We start from the raw sequence: 22,428 nt of genomic DNA on the forward strand, positions 1-22,428 counted from the left end.
AACGTTGACCACATGAAATCTCTACAACACTGCTGCCAGGACTTGGAGCCAACTATGAAAGTTGACCTTGTAGCCATCTGCTCCCACTCTCTTCCAACAGTTGTCCTCAAAGATCTCCTGGTTCCGTAGGAGAAATGGCATCTCTCTTACTGCTCATCTTGATCACCAATGCTTCCAATGAACATCGTTTACCCTGGAACTTACTCTAGAAAGAGACAATAAAATGTGAGGCTGGATGAACACAGCAGGCCAAGCAGCATCTCAGGAGCACAAAAGCTGACGTTTCGGGCCTAGACCCTTCATCAGAGAGGGGGATGGGGGGAGGGAACTGGAATAAATAGGGAGAGAGGGGGAGGCGGACCGAAGATGGAGAGTAAAGAAGATAGGTGGAGAGGGTGTAGGTGGGGAGGTAGGGAGGGGATAGGTCAGTCCAGGGAAGACGGACAGGTCAAGGAGGTGGGATGAGGTTAGTAGGTAGCTGGGGGTGCGGCTTGGGGTGGGAGGAAGGGATGGGTGAGAGGAAGAACCGGTTAGGGAGGCAGAGACAGGTTGGACTGGTTTTGGGATGCAGTGGGTGGGGGGGAAGAGCTGGGCTGGTTGTGTGGTGCAGTGGGGGGAGGGGATGAACTGGGCTGGTTTAGGGATGCAGTGGGGGAAGGGGAGATTTTGAAACTGGTGAAGTCCACATTGATACCATATGGCTGCAGGGTTCCCAGGCGGAATATGAGTTGCTGTTCCTGCAACCTTCGGGTGGCATCATTGTGGCAGTGCAGGAGGCCCATGATGGACATGTCATCAAGAGAATGGGAGGGGGAGTGGAAATGGTTTGCGACTGGGAGGTGCAGTTGTTTGTTGCGAACTGAGCGGAGGTGTTCTGCAAAGCGGTCCCCAAGCCTCCGCTTGGTTTCCCCAATGTAGAGAAAGCCGCACCGGGTACAGTGGTCCACTGTACCCGGTGCGGCTTTCTCTACATTGGGGAAACCAAGCGGAGGCTTGGGGACCGCTTTGCAGAACACCTCCGCTCAGTTCGCAACAAACAACTGCACCTCCCAGTCGCAAACCATTTCCACTCCCCCTCCCATTCTCTTGATGACATGTCCATCATGGGCCTCCTGCACTGCCACAATGATGCCACCCGAAGGTTGCAGGAACAGCAACTCATATTCCGCCTGGGAACCCTGCAGCCATATGGTATCAATGTGGACTTCACCAGTTTCAAAATCTCCCCTTCCCCCACTGCATCCCTAAACCAGCCCAGTTCATCCCCTCCCCCCACTGCACCACACAACCAGCCCAGCTCTTCCCCCCCACCCACTGCATCCCAAAACCAGTCCAACCTGTCTCTGCCTCCCTAACCGGTTCTTCCTCTCACCCATCCCTTCCTCCCACCCCAAGCCGCACCCCCAGCTACCTACTAACCTCATCCCACCTCCTTGACCTGTCCGTCTTCCCTGGACTGACCTATCCCCTCCCTACCTCCCCACCTACACCCTCTCCACCTATCTTCTTTACTCTCCATCTTCGGTCCGCCTCCCCCTCTCTCCCTATTTATTCCAGTTCCCTCCCCCCATCCCCCTCTCTGATGAAGGGTCTAGGCCCGAAACGTCAGCTTTTGTGCTCCTGAGATGCTGCTTGGCCTGCTGTGTTCATCCAGCCTCACATTTTATTATCTTGGAATCTCCAGCATCTGCAGTTCCCATTATCTCTAGAAAGAGACAGCTGCCTTGGTGATCATTTTGTCATTATTTAAATAGTAGCAATATTCTTTGATACAGATAGGATAGCTGCATTTACAAACTGAAGTCTGGCTACCCCAAATGGCTTATGAACAACAATGCAGATCATCCCTGCTAAGTACAGAGATGCCAGTGGTATTAAGACGACACTAGTGTGAGGCCTTTTTGCTCAGATACTGCCATCATTCAGATGATATGGGTGCATCAAATTTACATGTCCATAAGTACAGGCTCAGACACGTTGCAAATCAGAACTCATACTCATAAAACTTAACCTGCAGCTCATAAAACCAGAAATAAACAATAGTTCTCATTGCTCAGTTGAGATCTCTAAAGCTATTGACAGTAGGATGCGGGGACCACCTATTCCAACTTTGGATTCATTATGGTACACAGTTAAGCTTCTGTTCTTGATTTTCCAAATCTGACTCTCTGACTACTGAGCATCAGTGTCATGAATACCTGGATGAAGACCAAGAAGAACACCAATACAAGACTAACAGGAGCAAGCTTAGGAGCTGCAAACTAAACAGTGATGTAGTCATTGCTTGGAAGAAGACTCCTATATCACAAACTGATGCAGAAAATCGAAAGGAATTTGACTTAAATGGCTGCAGAAGGGTGATGTTTTCATTGTGCTGCTTAGGTATGGAGATAGTTGCCATTGACTCACAGCAAATATATTTATCGTGATGATAAATTGGAAACTGAACTTTCATACACCCTCAAGTGAGGATTACTTCCTCTTGAATTTGCCCTTGATGCACACACATGGAATTCAGTTCTTCCTTCTATTTTGCCTCGTGCTTTCAATCTGTGGGAGTTTACTCAAGTAAATATTACAGTACTCATTTCTTTCTGATGCACTCAAACACTGGCAGATGAAAATGTTCTTGGCAACTCTTGCAAAATGTTAAAATAGAAGCCTACATTAAAGTGGTCAGGAATGTAACCTAAACCTAGGAAGCTACCTAGAAAAAATAAACTAAACGTACAAAACTTCCTTCAAAGGGAATAAGGTTAATTTAGATAGCAAAGAACCAATTACCATGTTTCCAAGAACAGACGGGAAGCCTATTGGTGTCTGTTAGATTTTTCTGGGTGCAATAGTTAAATAATGTGAAACAGGAAAATTGAGAATACTGATGATATTTGGGCCAAAGGCAAATTTTTGCAAGCTGTACTTGAACTGAAATATTGAGAGATACATTACTGGATAAACAATAAAGAATACATGGTCCACAGAGGTAATGATATATCCAATTGTCATAGTGAGAAGCTTCAGTAATTTAGCAGAACCAATAAGTCCATTCAATATAGTACATTCATCTCAGGGTTTATACAGCAATGTTTGGACAGTTCATGACAGTCTCTTCATTGTAAGTTACTTTATTTTTCTATTATCACGCTTATACAAATGGCAGACTATATTAGTATTGGTGCATTGGATGTAAATCCTGTTGACATTCAAATCTATGTAAAGGTTGTTCATGAACATCAGTCACAAACCCACATACAAAATCTCCAACTACCACAAGAGATAAAGCATTCTGCATTATTCTTATTTCAGGAGTTACAGCTGACTTCCTTCCTCCTTTTATTCCTTATTCTTCCACAACCGTATAATAATGTTAGACTTTTTAAGTTGGCAAATAAAAACTGCTTTTCATCAGTCACTAATTGACTGTCCATGACATTGCTCACAGGAAATGAAGTTTAGGTATGGAAGTGGAAACCAAGGTCAGGAAGTGAGAATGGTGAGGTTGAGAAGTGAATTAGAAACAAATGAGGTCAGAAGGGATTGTAGTTAATAATGATTAATTTTCAGATTGGAAGAGGTTTGAGGAGATTAAGAAACAACCATTCATTGGTTAAGGACAATGAATACAATAATAGGAACATTTATTACAAGAGCACTTTAAGAAGTGATCAGAGCATTCCAAGACTTTTAGGGAAGATTGAGAAGACCAGAGCCTGAGACGGTGTAACAATTTTGACTGACAACAGGTTGAAATTGTTTTTAAATGACCTCAAAGTTAAAAGTGGGAGGATAAGGGTCAGTAAGGCCTGTGCAGAGAGCCAAAGAATAAAATCCTGTGGATTAGTTGATGCATTTGAAGCTTTGGAAAATGTACAGAAGGTAAACAATTGGTCTGAAGGTGGGGATGACCATATGAGGGATAGATAAAATATGGAATGGATGACTTCAACCACTTAACTTAGAATTTTGATTTTGTATTTTCCATTACAAAATTTAACTTAAGCAATTTATGGTGTGGGGCACTGAGGAGTCAACCTAGCTGCTCGAAAATATTTATTTTAAGAAAGGGGTCTGTTTGATCACTTTATTGGTAGCTATTTTTCAGAAAGTATGAAATAATTTACAGAGTTTAATGTTTTCTGGTTAGATTTTTTCCCCCAATATGTGAAGCACCTGAGACAATCAGCATGTTTCACAATTTACAGATTTCTCACACCCTTAGATACTTTCTGCCCTATTCTTCACAATGCTTGGAATATAGTGTGGTATGATATTCATTCTTGTTACTTTCAATCCTGTGCCCTTCTGACAAAAACAATGTTAACCATTTTCAAGCATCAAGTGATCATTCCAGGACATATCAAACCTTAAGGTTTCTGGTTGCCTTACCTTCATATTTTCAACAGGCTTCACTTTTGGCAAATTTCAAGAATATTACTCAAACTTGACAATCCTGTTTAAAAATATTTTGCTAATATTGTAATACAATACAGAATTAATAAAACACAAGATCAATCAATACTGAATAGAAGTACCACCCTCCAACCCCTTTCCCAATGAGCAATAACTGACCTTGATCACCAAGGCTGAAAGAGAGCTTTGGTGAAATTAATTACAAAAAATCTTGAAAAACAAAATAAATAGTTGAAACCTTCTGGTCCTTCATTCAATTAATGGCAAAAGAAGCTTGTCCCATCCACTCAATAACTGGATTTTGTGGGTTTTGTGATCCTAGATGGTTGTGTCCAGACATTATGATCAAATACAGCACAGAGCTGAGAAATGATACCAAGGACATTAAAGTCTTTGTTTTGCAAAGTCAGCCATAAAGAGCAAATCTAACAAAAGTGCTATAGTGAAAGGTATCTTTGTGTTCAGGCTCCATTCCTAATAAATAACTTCATAGACTGTAGCCTTCTTGTCCCCAGAGCCAGTGACAATGTATTTATCATCCACTGAGATGTCGCAGCTCAGCACTGAAGAGGACTCTTTCGACTGTGAAGTTTAAAAAAAGTCAAATAAATGTAAGTGAAAGAAAATAAGCTTGTCTATATTATTATGGAACACTTAGCGCCAATGAGTACTTTGTTAGAGAATAAACAATGTAAATAATTACACAGAATTTAGTAGTATGCCACGTTTAACTTCATGCTCCATTGCTGTCAACACCAATTTTAACAGAAGCGCGATTAGGTCAACAAACTAATGCTACTGCCTTCACGTGAGTAGTCTTTGTTTTTTTCTCCTCAACTATTTCCTAAGGCCAAACCACTTTCTTGGCAATATATGCCTTGCTTTTCTGGTCTGTCTGTTCAGCCTGCCTGTATGAATCAGTGATGTATGTCCCCATTCAGAAATGGGGTCAAGAATTCCAACTCTCAACCACAATGTTGTTGATTTCCAGCTCGAGTGCAGACACAGTGGATTCTACAGCACTTTGGATGCTATATAAGCATTGTTTCTGCATAATGTTCCACAACATAAACAAATAATTGTTGGAGTTATTTCACATGATCCAATGGATACTGTCTCAGAATCGAACAGACCTAAGCCATAATAAAAATTGCAAGGCTAATGGACAGATCTCTGTTTGAGCATACTGAGCATACTGCCTGGAAGCGCTCAAAGAAATGCTAATGGGATGGGCTGCATATTCAAAAGGAAACCTGTACAATTTTCTTGTCGGTTAAATTAGCTGGGCAAAACAATTATGCTGGTTTGCTAAGGGTGTAGTATCATCCTGTGTGATCTTCTTCTATTTGCTAATTTCAGACAATTGATTATACCTACTGAAGGAATAAGGAAATCATTGTGTATCTTTTTGGAACATTTGTTCCTGTACTTTTAATGAAGGAATGTATGTATTTACAGAAATTTTAATTTCTAAATTTTTTTGGTGGTCTTAGCCTTTTTAAATTCACTATGATTGGCACAAAATTTACTATTTAATTTAATATACATTTTAATTCATGTGCAACTGCAATTTGTTGACATATTACTATCTACACTCTTTTCCTTTCTCCTCTCCCCAAAAATTACATCACCCACATTTACAGTATTCATATACGCGCAGTTTAGAAATCTTGTGGAAATCGGTGCAAATAATAAAAAATAATAATAAAAAAGATATAATTTTGAGCCCAATCACACAACCAAGATCTATGAGAATATATATCTATTAATTTGGTAGACTACATCCAGTGAACTAGCTAAACAGTGACTTTGGCTGTGAATTTAATTTTTGATTACATTAAGGGAGGAAAAGCAAGAGCTAAATTGACTAAAATAAGAAATCAAAATTAATAAATGTCAGTTGACTAAACAGCCAGTTAAAGCTTATCTATCCTGTATCCTAAGACTCTGATAACAGCATGAGTCAAACTAAAGTTTTTGGCTCTATTTTTCTTCCAGTAAACTGTTCTCATCATTACCCTGGTTTGAAATAAAGCTTCCTCTTCAGCAAAAAAAATACACTTCACCTCCTACCTTTATAAGCTTTCTTATATATTTTTCTTTGTAAAGAAAACTACCGAGGGTGATGAAAATGTCTAAAACACAAGATGCTGATATCTTTCCTCATAGATCAACCTATTTGGAACAAATCTTGTTATTCTTCCCTGTATCTTTTCTAATGTGCAAATCCCCTTTTTTGTATTGTGAAGTAGTGGCTGACAAGATAGTATAACCAACACAATTAAAGCCTAATTGGACTATCTTTGCAAACTTGTCCTCACTTTGAAGTGAAAATGGATTAAGGCACCAGAAACACATTGCAAATCTTTGCAGTTGATATATGGAGTCAACTTCATCTCCATACTCTGGACTTGTTTCAGATCCAGATTCAGGACAAGTTACTGTTCTGATGGACTGGGCTAATCTCAGCCAGTTTATTTATTTTTTGCTAATTCATTCACAGGATACACAGTGCATCTTGCGAATGGCACATACTGCTGCAACTGTATTTCAGTAGTGGAGGAAGTGAATGCTGAAAGTGTTAGGTGGGATGCCATTCAAGTAGGCTTAATTACGTTGAGCTTGAGTATTGTTGATGTTACATTCATCCAGGCAAGTGATCTGTATTCCATCATACTCTTAACTTGTACCTTGTAGATAGTGAACAGGGTTTCAGGAGTCAGCAAATTACTCCTTGCAGAACTCCCAACCGCTCTTCTGCACTAGTGTTTATATGGCTAGTCAAATTCAGTTTCCGGTCAATAGCAGCTCCCAGCAAGTTGCAAGTTGGGGGCACAGCAATGGTAATACCATTTACTTGCTTGCTTGCTATTACAAAATGACCTGTAGTCAAACATTTTATAAATGTCCAAAAGGGTTTTGATGGGAAGTACTGAAATGTTGAACCATATGAGCACAAAAGAACTGGTGAGAAGGTGGGATCTCTCACCGTCAGTGAATTTTAATAGTTTTATATGGTTATGTTTGTGCATTGTTTCATGTCAACGAATGTCATGTTTCCCTCTCCCAATAAAAAGCTCAAAGAGCTTCATCTGATTTTATACTGTAATTGTAATTAGTTAGAAATAATAATTGACATAATATATTTTTATGCCAGAATAAAAATAATTTAAAGAATAAAAGAATAGAATGTTTGAAATATCTTTAAATGCATCTATTGCAGTCAATAAAATTGAAGTAAATTGGGCTTCTCGATCTCCCTTGGGTGTATTCTTCAGATTTTACATGCACACTAAATTACCAGGAGATTCAGTGATCTATTGTCTATGGATTATAAACACTTCAGTGTTTTAGTACAGCATAACATAGGCTTGGAGACAGAAATTATTAACGATCCATCCTTACCTGAAATATGCTTGCTCCATAAGGTGTTCTCCAGGCGTTCAGCAGATTATCCTTGCCAGTGCTTACAAACCACTTACCTAGAAGTCAGTTTCAAACAAAAAGAAATCACAATTTTCAGAAATTATTTTTGGGTTTATAATCACCATACTTTTTTTAATAAAAAGGTCATTATTTTGCCAAACACCATTTTCTGTGAGAACCTGTATTCTGGATTGAAAATTGCTTATAATGTACTCAAATGAACTTTCTATGGTATTTTAGGAGCATAAGAAATATGATCAGGAATAAAATATTCATCCCCTCAAGCCTGCTCCACCATTCTTTAAGATTATTGCTGATCTGTCCCATGCCCTTTTAGTGCCAGCTGATCATAGCCCTCAACTCCTTGATATTTCAATAATCTGTCTAACTCTGATTTAAATACTTGCAGGGATATAGCCTCTACAACTTATCTTCTATGTTTCAGAATCTTATGTTTCAACAAGCTCATCCCTCATTCTTCTAAAATCTAATGAATTCAGGCCTAACTCATTTAGTCATTCTTGATAATTCAACCCCTTCATTCCAGGAATCAGCCATATTAACATCTTTTGACCAGTCTCCAATACCAGTATATCCTTTCTCAAATATGGGTCCAAGATTGTAAAGTGTTGCAGGTGCTCACCAACACCATGTATAGTTGTAAAAAGACTTCTCTATTTCAAACTCTGAACCCCTAGCAATCAATGCCATGATTCCATTTGCCTTCATAAATACTTGTCGTATATGTGTGCTAACATTTTGTTTCATGCACAAGAACAGCTAGAACCCATTGTGCTGCACTATTCTACAGCCTCTCTCCATTAAAATAATTTTCAACCTTTCGATTCTTCCTACAAAAGTGCATAACCTCACCTTCCCTAAAATAAATTCCATCTGTCAATTAATCTGTGTCCCTTTGTTGATTCCTATATCCTCATCATAACATGCCCTCCCATCTATTTTTAAATCAACAGCAAATGTTGATAACAATACACTCTGCCAGCTTCTCCAAGTCATGAATATAGATAATAAATAATTGAGGCACTAGGTCTCATCCTTGCGGCACTCCATGAGTTACATATTTTCAACCTGAAAGAGATCCAACGTACTAGAATCTGGTGTTTTGGAATATTTCAACCAATGTGTCCACTATTTCTGTTGCACTATACTACTTATAATTTTTGCCTCTTCCTATCACAATGTTGACTTGTTTATAGCACTGTAATGGAACCATGGTAATGCATTTAGCATTGAATCATTCACACTTAAATTTGGTAAATTTTCTCCCATTAACCTTCAATTATTCAGAAGGTTGATCCTTTTTGTTTATACATCAAAACTGCTTCCACAGATAATCAAAACGGCATTTATTATCATTGGCTAAATTCACTTCAAACTGAGCACTAATCAAACATAAGAAAAATAGAAAACACCAAAAAAAAACTAAAAGGAAGCATTAAGAGTTACCAGAGGTGTTCCTGTCTAGTAAGAATTTACATAAGGTTGCACAATCATGTAGATGGGGAATTATTTGTATAATCATTACGCCACCAGCCTGCTGAAAAGGCCAGCTTTTCACATGCAAACACATCTAATTTAGCAGCTAAAATGTTTATGGTTGAGATGAGTCCTTAGTTCTGAACAGGGAAAAAAAAATTCTTCCAAGTAGGCAAGATGAACTCCTGATGGAAACCAGCAGGAAACTTCGTTCAACATTCAGTGAGCAAATTGAGCAAAGGGAATATTATTGGAGTCTAACTACTACTTTCAATGTGTGCCGAAGGGTGAAGGGGGTGTGACTTTGCCATCAAGTCCCTTTGAAGGGAGAGGATTCAAGGTCAGTTTAGTCCCATAAGCATTTTTTTTTAAACTCAGCTTTCTTTCCCCCCTTTAAGAACAGTTGAATATGCATCATCGACACACATGATAATAAATAGTATCATAAAGAAAAAATACCACAATGAGCAAACTTAAGGGACAGCACACAGCTCTCATGGAGATGCAATTGGTATTTGTCCGGCTTTGTCACATGCAGAACCTCGACATTGCTGTTTTCCATTCCAACTGCAAGCCACTCTCCAGTGGGGCAATATCCCAATGAAAAGATCTAGGATGAAACACGAATCATAACTAGCCTTTAGAATCGCTTCTCTACAAGAGAGTTCATTTAGTAAGTAGTTTCAGAGATAGCAGGAACTGCAGATGCTGGAGAATCTGAGATAATAAGGTGTAGAGCTGGATGAACACAGCAGGCCAAGCAGCATCAGAGAAGCAGGAAAGCTGACATTTTGGAGCTGGAGCCTTCTCAATTTTTTCTGAAGAAGGCTCTAAGCCCAAAACGTCAGCTTTCCTGCTCCTCTGATGCTGCTTGGCCTGCTGTGTTCATCCAGGTCTACACCTTGTTATCTCATTTAGTAAGTAATAGGGCATTAAAAAAATCTTGATTGTCCTAAAGCAATATATGATCAATTTTGCAAAGAAAATATTCTGATGCAATAACCTGTCAGTGGAGTTATTAGTTCTCTAATGTAATGATGCTGTAAGGATTACCTTTCCCTATCAGTAAAGCATTTAGGATACTGTAAATGGAAACTTCTGAAGGCACGCATTTTCAGATATAGTTGAAATGAACACATAAATTTCAGAATGTTATCCATAAACACAAAAATATGTGTTTGAAACAAAGTCTTCCAAGCGCAGCCTTCCATCTCAAAAATAAGATTATTGCCATAACAGTCAGTTTTGTGATAAGGATTGCCTGGTGTGGCTCAGGTGACCTATTCTAGTATGGTAGTATCTACTGCAATTGCTGCACATGAACACAAAGGGCTGAGAAGGTGCATCATTCGCTGGCCTCTATTATCTCTGGGCTCTTAGCTAGTTTAGCTTTTCATTTCTCCTCACCTCTTCCAATGCCTTTCTAAACAGTCAATTTCTAGAGGTCACAGTAGTTAGTGATATATCTCAGTTGTTAGTTTTAATAACTGAAGTTTTCAAATCTTCAACATATGGAAATGTTTTGATTATACTGCCATCTCATAAATTTGGTTAAGCCAGCAGAGAGGTCACTGGTTTAGCAAAGATAGTATGCTGACAGAATGAGCATGCTTTCGGATCTCTGAGTTGGTACCATTGTCATGCCAGAGGGTGTGTTTAAAGCAGCTAAGGGGTAAACTGTCTAATGTTTTATTTTGCCTAGCATAAGTTGTTCAGATAACATAGATTTCAGCAGGGGTGCGGACTTGGTAGACTTGTTGTTTGGTATTCTGTCAGGTTCCTAGTGTTCCACAGCCTCTTATTCAGTTTGTTCATAATAGCTGAAGCTTTTCTGATGCATGTGTGGATTGCATGTGACAGATTGTGAAATTTAAACTTATAAAGCCATCAAAAATTTCAAGTAGACAATTGTCAATGCTGATAGATGGTGCTATGACAAAATCCTGGTCAATTTCCACAATGTTATAAGGCAATTGCTTATGCAAACAGTAATTCTAATATCTTTATACCAAAAACAAAACAAATTGCAGAGCACATATTTAAATCTTAGCCAATAATTGTAAAGCATATTTGGGAACCTCTACTGGCATAAAGCTGCAGCAATCTGTTCATTTGACATTCAAAAATAACTTCAAATTTGCTATTTTCTTGGCTTTGCCATCTTACAAACACTTTTATCCCACAAATTTTCCCATTCTCTCACACACTCACCTGAGATGTGAAGTCATGCTGCTGCAGTTGCCTTCCTTCTCTGAGATCCCAGGATCTTACAGTGTTGTCTAAACCTCCCGTCCAAAGTTTAGTACCATCATTTGAAATGTCAATGCAGCTGGCTCCATCTGTGTGACCTTGGAACTGCCTATTAGCATCAAGCAAGCAATAGGTTTGAGCACATTTCCTTATGGGGTCACATTGTTCTTTATATCAACAATTGTGCTCATGGTCCTCCTGCATCATACATTTGTTAAATTCACATTTTAGAAGACATATTCAACCGTTAAAAGACTGACATTACTGAAAAGTTTTAAGATTGCCCAAGAATGCCACACCGAAATACTAGGTTGAATTTTCGTCACCGAGGTGGGAAATTGAGTTGGATTGGTTTTTAGTTGTGAAAGAAAAGAAACACTGATTACTATTCAGATTTTTAGCTGGGGCAGTATTGAATTGATATGGAGGTGGATTCCCTGCCCTCTCAAAACAAATGTTGGAACAATGAAAGCGGGTTCAATGAAATGTTGGCCTCATGGTCTTATCAGACTATGGGACTAGGGAGCTAGGTGATATCCTGGGGACCCAGGTTCAAATCCCATCATGGCAAATGGTGAAATTGGGATTCAATAAAAATCTGGAAATAAGAACCTAATGACAACCATGAATCCATTGTTGATTGTTGGAAAAGCCCATCTAGTTCACTGATGTCCTTTGGGAAGAAAACTGCCCTCCTTAGCTGGTCTGGCTTACATATGGCTCCAGACCACGGAGCTATAGTTGATGCTTAAATTGCGCTCAGGGCAATAAATGTTGTCCTAGCTAGTAACACCCAATCCCATCAATGAATTTTTTAAAAAATCATGCATCAGGAACAACTCTGTATCCTTCTGCCTCCTCTCTCACCTCCTGTTCCTCCACCATTAATCTCTCATCCTCCAAGGCCTCATTATCCTCAAAGTCTGTAGTTCTTTTGAGAACCACCTTATGAACAGTGTACCACAGGACTGCAATAACAAATGCTTTTGCAGGATGGAATTGGAGGGCATGAGGCAAAGCTGGATCAGGAGGCACCAAATCTTGTCATTAGTAGCCAATTAGCAGTACAGTGGCTGTCAGACTGAACAGGCAGCACTGTTTGTACTGCCTTTGTGCTGCTGCTTTGGGGCCCACTAGTATCCTTTCAAAGGTGGATCATTTCAATGGAGGATGCATCTATATCAATCAGAAGTAGAGTGGGGCATCCTGGACTGGCAAATGATAAAGGATTCGTGGCAGCTTTCAGGAATGCACCTACAGGACTGGATTTTACGTTTGTCAACTGGTGGGTTTGAAGGCAGAAGGGGCATTTAAGGGGTGGGGTAAATGCCGGGAGAGGGGTAATTGGGGAAGCTTTGGGTGACTTGTGCTTATTGAGACTTTTACACTTTGTTTCACCCTTACTCCTGTCCTCAGCAAAGTCATCCCTTCTCCAGATTTCCTTACTTCCCTTCACTAAGATGTCAGACTCCTTGGTTTGGTGGGACTGCCCATTCCCAGAGGTAACAAAGTAGTTCACTTGTGCAGTGATTTTGATGGCTACTGAAAGGGCATAGTAACAAGTGCTGCAAGGTCTTTAGCAACGAAGAGCACAGATCCAAGAGCCTACCTACCTGGACAGTCACAGTCTCTTACAGCACTCAATATCCTCCAGGTGCCACTGCCTTTGGTGGTGTGTCCGCTGTTGAGGACTTGGTATCTGTGGGTGTTCTACCCAGTCTTTCCTCTCTTATACCCTGTTAATGCTTGGAGCTGTTGTCCCCATCTGCAGGGTGCTGTCCTTTGGTCCCTAGGCACAAAACCTGACAGTTGTGTCCATATTTTCCATTGAAGCTTTCTAGCTGGGCATTTGTTACCTCTGGGAACAGCAAGTCCCACCAAGCCACACTAAGCGTGTTAGCAAAAGGAGGTAAGGAAGTCTGGCCTGACGTAACTTGGCAGTCTTACCCATTATTCTTTGTTCCCTTAACATTTTGGGGCAAGTGTGGAGTTATCCCTATCTGAGTGTCCACTCTCCTTGCTACTGCCCAGCACCAAGGGCACATATTACCAAGCGCCCTTTGACTGCTGACCTCAAGTGATTCTCTGGGGCAGCCATAACCAGCTGCCCACTATGCTACCTGCCTCCCCTCTGACAATCTATTTCTGGAGACAGATCCAAGCATCTGGCACTCCATAAATTGGAATATTTATTCAAAACCAGCATTTGATGAGCTTTAAAATAGCTTAAATTGAACTTAGTTGGAAGGAGAATGGGCTTCCTGTCTCACCCCATGCCCAGCCTGTAGATTGTTGTCATATCGGTAACAGCATAATGAAACAGTTACACAGCCTAGTACTGTTGTTTGTAAGCCTCCTCATACGCAACTCCATTCCCACCTTGGAGAGACCTTAAAAATTTAGGCCACTGACATTCAGTTGAATACAGAAAATACATCAATGTCTTATTTCCTAATTTAAAAATAAATCGGATTACATTATTTACACAGTAATCAAGCACATTCTTGTGACATCCACAAGTGGCTGTAAACAAGTGAATTGATTTAAGTTTAGTGACTATTGTAACATGGGGAGATTGAAGGGAATAAGCGATGGCCTGGCAATCATGTCACTGGACCAGTAACACAGAGAGTCAGGTAGTGTTCTGGGGAACCCAAATTCAAATCCACCACAGAATTTGAATTCATTAAAAATTTGGAATTAAAACTCTAGTGATGACGACCATGAAACCATTGTTGATTGTGGTAAAAATCTATCATGTTCACTGATGTCCTTTAGGGCTATCCTGATGTCACATGAGCAATGTAGTTGACACTGAACCATTCTCTGAAATGGCCTAGCAAGCCATTCAGTTGTATCAATCAATAGAAAAGAAAAAGGAGAAATGAAACCTGGTATCAACTAAGGAGCTGTAAATGAAAGTGACAAATTCAGCCCTATTGGCCCTGCAAAATTCCTTTCACTAATGTGCGGGGCTAGCGCAAAATTACGAGAACTGTCTCATAGACAAGTAAAGCAACAGCCTGACATGACATACTCACAGAATTATACCTCACAGACAATGTCCCAACGACCATCACTACCCTCCCTGGGTATATCGTGTTCCAACAGCAGATCCAGTACAAGTGACAAGGCAGTGGTATAAATTGGGAAGGGAGCAGCTCTTGGAGTCCTCAACATTGAAAATGGACTCCATTAAGTGTCACGGCATCAAATGATGCATGCGCAGGGAAACCTCCTGCTGTTTACTACATACCAATCTCTTCCCCTCAGCTGAGGATCAATACTCCTCCATGTTGAAGAAAACTTGGGAGGAAGCACCGAGGATGGCAAGGGAGCAGAATGCCTTCAGAGTGTGGGATTTCAATGTCCACCATCAGAACGTCTCAGCAGTACCACTATGCTCAGAGCTGGTCAGGTCCTAAAAGCTTGAACTGCTGTACTGGGTCTGTGGCAGGTGGTGAGGGAACCAACAAGAAGGGAAAAACAGACTTGACTTCATCTTCACAAATCCATTTGCTGCAGATGTGTATGTCTGTAACCTGTTGGTAAGATTAACCACTGCACAATCCTTGTGGAGAGAAAGTCCTGTCTTCACACCGAAAATACCATCTGTCATGTTGTGTGGCATCATAACCATGCTAAATTGGACCGACTTCTAACAGATTAAACAACTGTACTCAGCACAATGTATAGCCCCATGCCTGACATATCTTACACTCTACCACTGCCATGAAACCAAGGGATCAAGCCTGGTTCAATGACAGTGCAGGAGGGCATGCCAGGAACAGTGACAGAAACTCCTAATAATGAGGTGTCAGCTTGATGAAACAACAAAATAAAACTATTTATGCATCAACAGCGCAAACAGCAAATGATAAACAGAGTTAAGCCATTTCACATCCAATAAATAAATCTAAGCTCTGCAGTCCTGACACATTTAGTTGTGAATGGTAGTGGACAACTGAATTACCTACTGGGAAGAGGAATCTCCACAAACATCCTTGTCCTCAACAATGGAAATCACTTAGCTCCTGACCTCATTACAGCCTTGGTTAGAATACCAAGGTCACATTTGACTAAGTGAGGCATGATGGAATCTTAGCAACACCGCAATCAATGGAACATTTTCCACTGGTTGGAGTCATAACTGGCACAAAGAAAGATGGGCATGGTTGTTGGAGGTCAGTCATCTTAGTTCTGGGACATGTTGCAGAGATTCCTCAGGGTAGTGTTCTAGGCCCAATCATCTCAGCTGCTTCATCAAAGGCCTTCCCTCTATCATCAGGTTAGAAATGGATTGTTTGCTGATGATTGCATAATGTTAAGCACCACTCAACTCCTCTTACCTTCACTCAGTCTATCAGTGTCAATATCCTGGGGGTTACCATCGATCAGAAATTGAATGAGATTAGCTACGTCGCTACTGTGGCTACAAGGTCAGGTGAGACAACAATTCTTGCAGTGAGTAACTCCCCTCCAGACTCACCAAAGCCTGTCCATAATCTACAAATTACATCAGGAGTCTGGTGGAATACTCTTCGCTAGCCTAGATGAGGGTAGCTCCAACAACATACTTAATACCATCCAGCATAAAACAGATCACTTGATTGCCACTAAATCCACAAATGTCCACTCCTTCCAACACCAATGCTCAGCAAGAGTAATATGTACAATCTACAGAATGCACTGCAGGAATTCACCAAATATTCTTATACAGCACCATCTAATCCCACAACTAAACCACAGAGAAGGATAAGTGCAGCAGATATATGGGAATATCACCACCTGCAACTTCTCCTCCAAACCATACAATATCCCAACTTGGAAAGATAGCACTGTTCTTCAACGTCGCCAGATAGAAATCCTGGAATTCCCTCCCTAACAGCATTATGGGTCTATTGACAGCACATGGGCTGCATTAGTTCAAGATAGCACTTTAGTCCTCAAGGGCAACTAGAGATGGTCAACAAATGTTGGCTAGACAGTGCTATCAACATCCCATGAATGAATAAAAGAAACCATTTATACAAGGTCGCAAAAAAGGCAAATGATTTCATGGATCAGATAATTTGATTTACTTGTGTTGGGAGAAGGAGAAAAGTTAGGCAGGACATTGGGAAATTCCTTTTCTATTTCAAAAATCATGTAATGGAATCCTCCTGGCTCATCTGAGAAGTTGATGTTTTAGTAAATAGCATGTCCAACATTGGAGAATTTAAATGCTGGCCTAAATTATATAATTTGCGGTGAAGCTTGAATCCATAACCTACATACTGAAGGTTTCTACGGCTGCCAGTTCAGGTGTGCTGACACTCAATTTAATTTAAAACAGGTTAAAAGTGCATTGTGAATTTGGAGTGTTTTCTTTCACTAGCTGGGCTAACTGTTTATTGATAAGTGTATTTATGGTTAACGTGCAATAAATAATGCCTTGTTATTTGAGATAGGGTCTTAACAAGAAGAGACTCTTATCATACAATACCACTGATAATTGGATAGTTCTGACGAAGGGTCACCCAGACCCAAAATGTTAACTCTGTTTTCTCCTTCACAGATGCTGCCAGACCTGCTGAGCTTTTCCGGCAACTTTGTTTTTGTTACCACTGATAATTAGACAGCCTCAGAGAGAGCATCGGAAGGAAGAAAATGTACCTGGAAATGGCATTTGAATTTAATTTTGATCAGTTTCTGTTATGCTTCTGTAAATTTCTGATGACTGTTTGATTTTATTATTGTTACAGTGCCCCACCAGGCACAACCAAAGCAGCAATGTGTAAACTTATTACTATTTAAAAGCATAGGATGGAGGAATTCCAGACTTCTGCTACTTTTTTGTGGCCTTGAGAAGTTTGTGGGCCACAGTTTTACAGACTTTCGACCTGGTTTTGTTTTTTCAACAAAGATAATGCTAAATTTTTGGTTGCACCTCAGCTGCATGTTTCGTATCTTTGGGTGCCATAGCAGCTGCTGTCCTACTTATGTTTCATTTGTTTATTGTAAAATATTTGAAAGGAGGAATGGTGGCATCCAACTGGTCCAACAATAACAAGCCACTAATGGTTGTTGACCAGGTGATACAACAGAATATACATTACAAAGAAGTGGCATTCAAGTTTTCTGAAAAGTAATCAATTCTTACCTGACTAAGGTCTGATTGTGCAGATCCCAAACAGCAATATTACCGTCACTACAGCAGGAGAAACAGACTTTGGAGTCAGGACTGATAGCCAGAGCATAGCAGGCAGGAGCAGAGGATGTCAACTCTGCCTTTATACGAGGAGTTGGAGCCGCCAGGTCCCAGATAGATAAAGTACTGGCTTCCCCACCAACAATTAGGGTACGACCATCAGGTAATAACTTGCATGATCGAATGTAGTTGTCCCTATTCTGTTGAAATATAAGCCATGCAGCAAATGCTTACAGGGGAAAGCTCAAAAACAATATGGACTTCAAAAATAATAAATTATTTAATAGTTTTGAACGGTTTTACTGAAGATCAATGCAACCAGTGACAGATTTGAACCTCACCCTGCTGACATAGCCCAGCAGCTCCATCACTATGACATTGATATAACTGCCTTAGTGAGGCCTGCTCCGTGCCACAAGTTTAGCACAAAGAATCAGGTGGCAGTTACACATTATTGTAAATGTAAATGTGAATAAGAACACCAAATCAAGGGGTTTGATTTCGCCATAAAAAAGCCAAGCTAGTTGATCATCTCATTGAATTCTAATGTATGATACTAGAATGCCTTGTGACCCTTCAGCTCAAGTATGTAGGTCCCACTCCTAGGAGGTAATGAATGAACCCAAAGACAAAACCTAATAAATAATCAGCAACTAAAACCCAAGACTAGAACATATAGTTACTCTTTGTGCAGCAATTTGAAGAAGTGTGATAATTGTACAAATAGAACAACAAAATCCCAAGATTAAATTTAGTCTTCGATTTGCCCCCAATTATTTATTTAATATTAAATTGTGGTTTAATACTTTGTAGCTGATGAACACCAAACTGTGAGGGTTTTTTGTGGCATAGTGGTAGTGAGCTAGAAGGTCTGGGTATGAGTCCCACCCAAAATTTGTCATAACATGTACGAAGAGATTGATTAAATGTAATCGTACCAAATTGTCAGATTGAGGGACTAACACTGTGGCTGGCCTTCTTTCACGTCTTAATGGTGTCCCTATTGGTATTTTTGGTACTGAAGCTATGCGCTAAATTATACAAGGTGTTAGGCTTCCTAACAGAGCTCCCCACACAACCCCAGGCTAAGTGGCTAGAGAGGTGGCCGAGTACAGCAAAAGGAACTCTTTAATGGCCAACTAACCATTAATGGGCACAGGCAGAATTCAGGAACAGAAAGTCAACAGGCGCTGATCAGAAGCCAGCAAAAGAGTCTCCAGGCATTCAAATAAAGGAACGTGGTCCAAAACCAAGACTTAGAGAAGGATACGGGTTCCTGCCAAGTGGCAAGCTGTCAAGCTGTGGTGAAGGTGGTGAGAATGCCAGGGAGGGGTCTGGGGTTCAAGAAGCCATAACAGGAGTGGAATCTGATGCCAGGGGAGGGGCAAATCAAGACAGTTAAGGAGGGACCACTCCTGCCCACTAGCAGTCCATGTAAGAAAACCTGCCCCACTCTGTGGGCCCGGCAGCATCAGAGGAGCAGGAAAGCTGAAGTTTCGGGTTGGGATCCTTTCTCAGCCCTTGTTATCTCAGACTCCAGCATCAGCCGTGGGCCTTTCCCACGGGCAGTTAAATCCTGGCTGCAGAAGGACGAGACCCTTAGGAGGATATTGGGACATCAACTGTCCCACTGGTGGGCATGCTACTAGCAATATCTCCTCCTGGGACCACTTGAAAGAGAACATTACTGCCATCTTGGACTTGAAATTAAGGGAATGCAAACAGTTCCAAACAAGTAAATTTCCTGAGATTTCCGTAAAGGCCATTAAAGCACAATTGTAAAAGTACTTGAGGATGATCTATAAGAGCACCACTACTGAACCGTGTGAAAACAAACAATGGCTCTAATAGTGGAACATTGTAATGCTCATAAAATATTGTTTTCATTTCATTCAAGGGATGTGGGCATCACTAACTGGGCCAACATTTATTGCCCATATTTTGTTGCCCTTGAGATGGTGATGGTGATGGTGAGCTGCCTTCTTGATTTCCTGCAGCCCTGGTGTGTAAGTGAGGCAAGGTGGGGGTTGAGCGGTGAAGTGAGGCAAGGTGGGGGTTGAGCGGTGAAGTGAGGCAAGGTGGGGGTTGAGCGGTGAAGTGAGGCAAGGTGGGGGTTGAGTGGTGGGGGGGGGGGGGGGGAGGGGTGGAAATAGTTCTAAGATCATGACCCAGCTACGGGGATTCCCAGGTAGCGTTAAGTATGGCTTAGTGGAGAGATTGCAGGTAGCGATGTTCCCATTTATCTTCTGCCCTTGTCCTTCTGGTTGATAGGAGTTGGGAGTGTGTAAAGATGCTGTTGTAAGAGATTTGAGAGTTGTTGTATTTTATCTTGTAGATGGTACATACAGCTAACAGTGTATGCTGGTAGTCAAGAAAATGTATGCTGAAGGTGTTAGGTGGGAAATCGATCAAGTGGGCTGCTTTGTCCTCAATAATTTTAGGATTCTTGAATGTTATTGGAACTGCACCCATTTAGCAAGTTGAGTCAATCTTATCGCACTCCTGATTCGTGTCTAACCTCTGGCCTGCTCTGAAGAAGTCATATCCCACTCGAAACATTAACCGTATCTATCTCCAGAGATGCCGCCAGATCCGCTGAGTTTGTCCAGCATTCGGCCTTTATCTCCAACCTGCTCTCACTGGTTCAATTCAGTTTCTGGTCAATGGTAAGGCCTAGGATGGTTATGATGGCAGATTCAATGATGGCAACACATGGCATGTCAAGGCAAAGTGCTTAGGTTCTACTGTTGGAGAATGGATTTTGCCTAGCACTTGTGTGGCTCGAATGTTACTTGGCAACTTTGGCTGAAGATTGTTGCAAATACTTCAGTTTTATGATATCGATTTCAAACTTTGAACTTGAAAAGACAAACTTTGTTTTAATGTGCATTTTGACAGTGAGGTCAAGCATAGCTGCAAAAATCTACCTGTGACTCTCATTCACTGTTGGTAACATAGAATTGCTACCACAAATAAAGTTGATCATCACTCTGTAAACCCTTAGGTGTGGTCATCAGCAGCATCAAAAAATCTCCTGACATGATCTCCTGAGCCTCCTCTCGACTACACTGTTTACCTGTCTACTATTCATATCTAGATATGGCAGAACTGCAGAGCTTAGATCTGATCTGTTTGTTGTGGGATTGTTTAGCTTTGTCTATTTGAAGCTGTTCATGCTGTTTGGCATGTGAATAGTGTTGAGTTGTGTCTTCACACACCTTATTACCACCTATGCCTGGTGCTGCTCCTAACATGACCACTTGACTCTTCACTGAACCAAGGTTGACCCTTTAGTTTATGTTAATGGTAGAATGGCAGGTATGCCAAGCTACAAGGCTCCAGATTGTGATTAAGTACAATTTTGTTGCTGCTAACAACCCATTGCACCACCATATTCAATAATGTATTTCGTTCAGCATGGCAGTGATGCCATGCAACACAATGGAGGGTATTTCATGAGAATGGGTATGTCAGGCAGTTGCTTGATTTACTGCAAGACAAACCCTCAGATGTTAGTAAGGAGGATTTTGCAGAATCAACAGGGCTGCATGTGCCAATATGGATTATGGTACCCCAGTCAATGTCAAGTGACCCATCTAGTTTCATTCCTTACATCAGACTTTGTAGGTGTTAAATATAACTGAGTGGCTTTTAAGAATATTTCAAAGGGCATTTAAGAGTCAACCACTTGGATGGGGTCATAGCAGATCTTCCTTTACTAGTAGATTTGAGTGAAATAGTTGGGTTTTTATGACAATCACCAATGATTATACATCTCAGAACACTGATGCAGGGGATTAACCAGAATTTTCCAAAAATCATCTAAAACAGGAATTGTACAAAATGGATTGCTGGAAGTGGAGAAGACTGTCTATACTTTTGATAGTTAAATATGCTTTGATACACAGAAAATAGGTAAGGTTTCATATGGTCAGCCATACATAGTCATAAAAATTGAGAATATTTTATAACTGATGACTGTAATTGAAACAATTAACAAGTACTGAAATTAAAATATTGTAATAAAACTGTGCAAGCTGTTTAAATTGAAATGTCAACATAACGTATTGTGCAGCATTGTAAAAGAGGTCGAAGGATACAAAACGCGTAGTCCACTTCTCAGCAATTAGTTTTGACTGTCAAATTAAACAAGGTATATGGCAAAGTTGAACTTTGAAACATGAATGTTCAGGGCAACTGAATCCAAAAGTCACAAATTTGAACACAAACCAGCTTAGTTTCTGATTAGCCAGACAACCAGGTAGTGAGCTCTAGGAAGGCACTAACAGCTTGTTTGGAGGCAGGCCAACTACCCTAACAGAAGCTGGAAAAATTAGACTAACACAGCATAATTGAATAATGAAATAAAACTAACTTTTGCTTATGTAGCACCTCTTTACAAGTTCCCAAAATGTTTTCTGGTTCATTGCTCATCTCTGAATATAATTATCATTGTAATATGGAAAAATACAACAGCCAATTTGACCCTAACAATATTGCAAAACATCAGTTTGATAAATGATCAGTTTTTGCCGTTGTTGCTTTGGCTAAGGTGGAAGTAATGTGATGGGCCCCAGGGAATTGTCCTTTTTCTCTTAAAATAAAGATAAGGGGTGAATTGTGGGGGGAATAGGGTAGTGCTGGCATAATTTAAT

General features: G+C 40.5%; 1 protein-coding gene across 13 annotated transcripts in view; it reads right to left on the reverse strand.

Annotated features, from left to right (window-relative positions):
• Positions 1 to 1,653: 1,653 nt before the first annotated feature.
• The window catches only part of LOC125451054 (transducin-like enhancer protein 4), a 197,208-nt gene continuing 176,433 nt past the window's right edge, over positions 1,654 to 22,428 (reverse strand). For all 13 annotated transcript variants that reach the window (XM_048527752.2, XM_048527750.2, XM_048527749.2 and 10 more), the window contains 5 exons: positions 17,726 to 17,973; positions 11,545 to 11,692; positions 9,793 to 9,943; positions 7,816 to 7,892; positions 1,654 to 4,992 (listed from right to left, as the gene is read on the reverse strand). In XM_048527752.2, the coding sequence (XP_048383709.1) occupies positions 4,885 to 4,992; positions 7,816 to 7,892; positions 9,793 to 9,943; positions 11,545 to 11,692; positions 17,726 to 17,973 (732 nt within the window). In that variant the 3' untranslated portion in view covers positions 1,654 to 4,884. The remainder of the gene's footprint in view (positions 4,993 to 7,815; positions 7,893 to 9,792; positions 9,944 to 11,544; positions 11,693 to 17,725; positions 17,974 to 22,428) is intronic.

The sequence above is a fragment of the Stegostoma tigrinum genome, chromosome 3 (assembly GCF_030684315.1).
Source record: "Stegostoma tigrinum isolate sSteTig4 chromosome 3, sSteTig4.hap1, whole genome shotgun sequence".
In the NCBI taxonomy this organism is placed as follows: domain Eukaryota; kingdom Metazoa; phylum Chordata; class Chondrichthyes; order Orectolobiformes; family Stegostomatidae; genus Stegostoma; species Stegostoma tigrinum.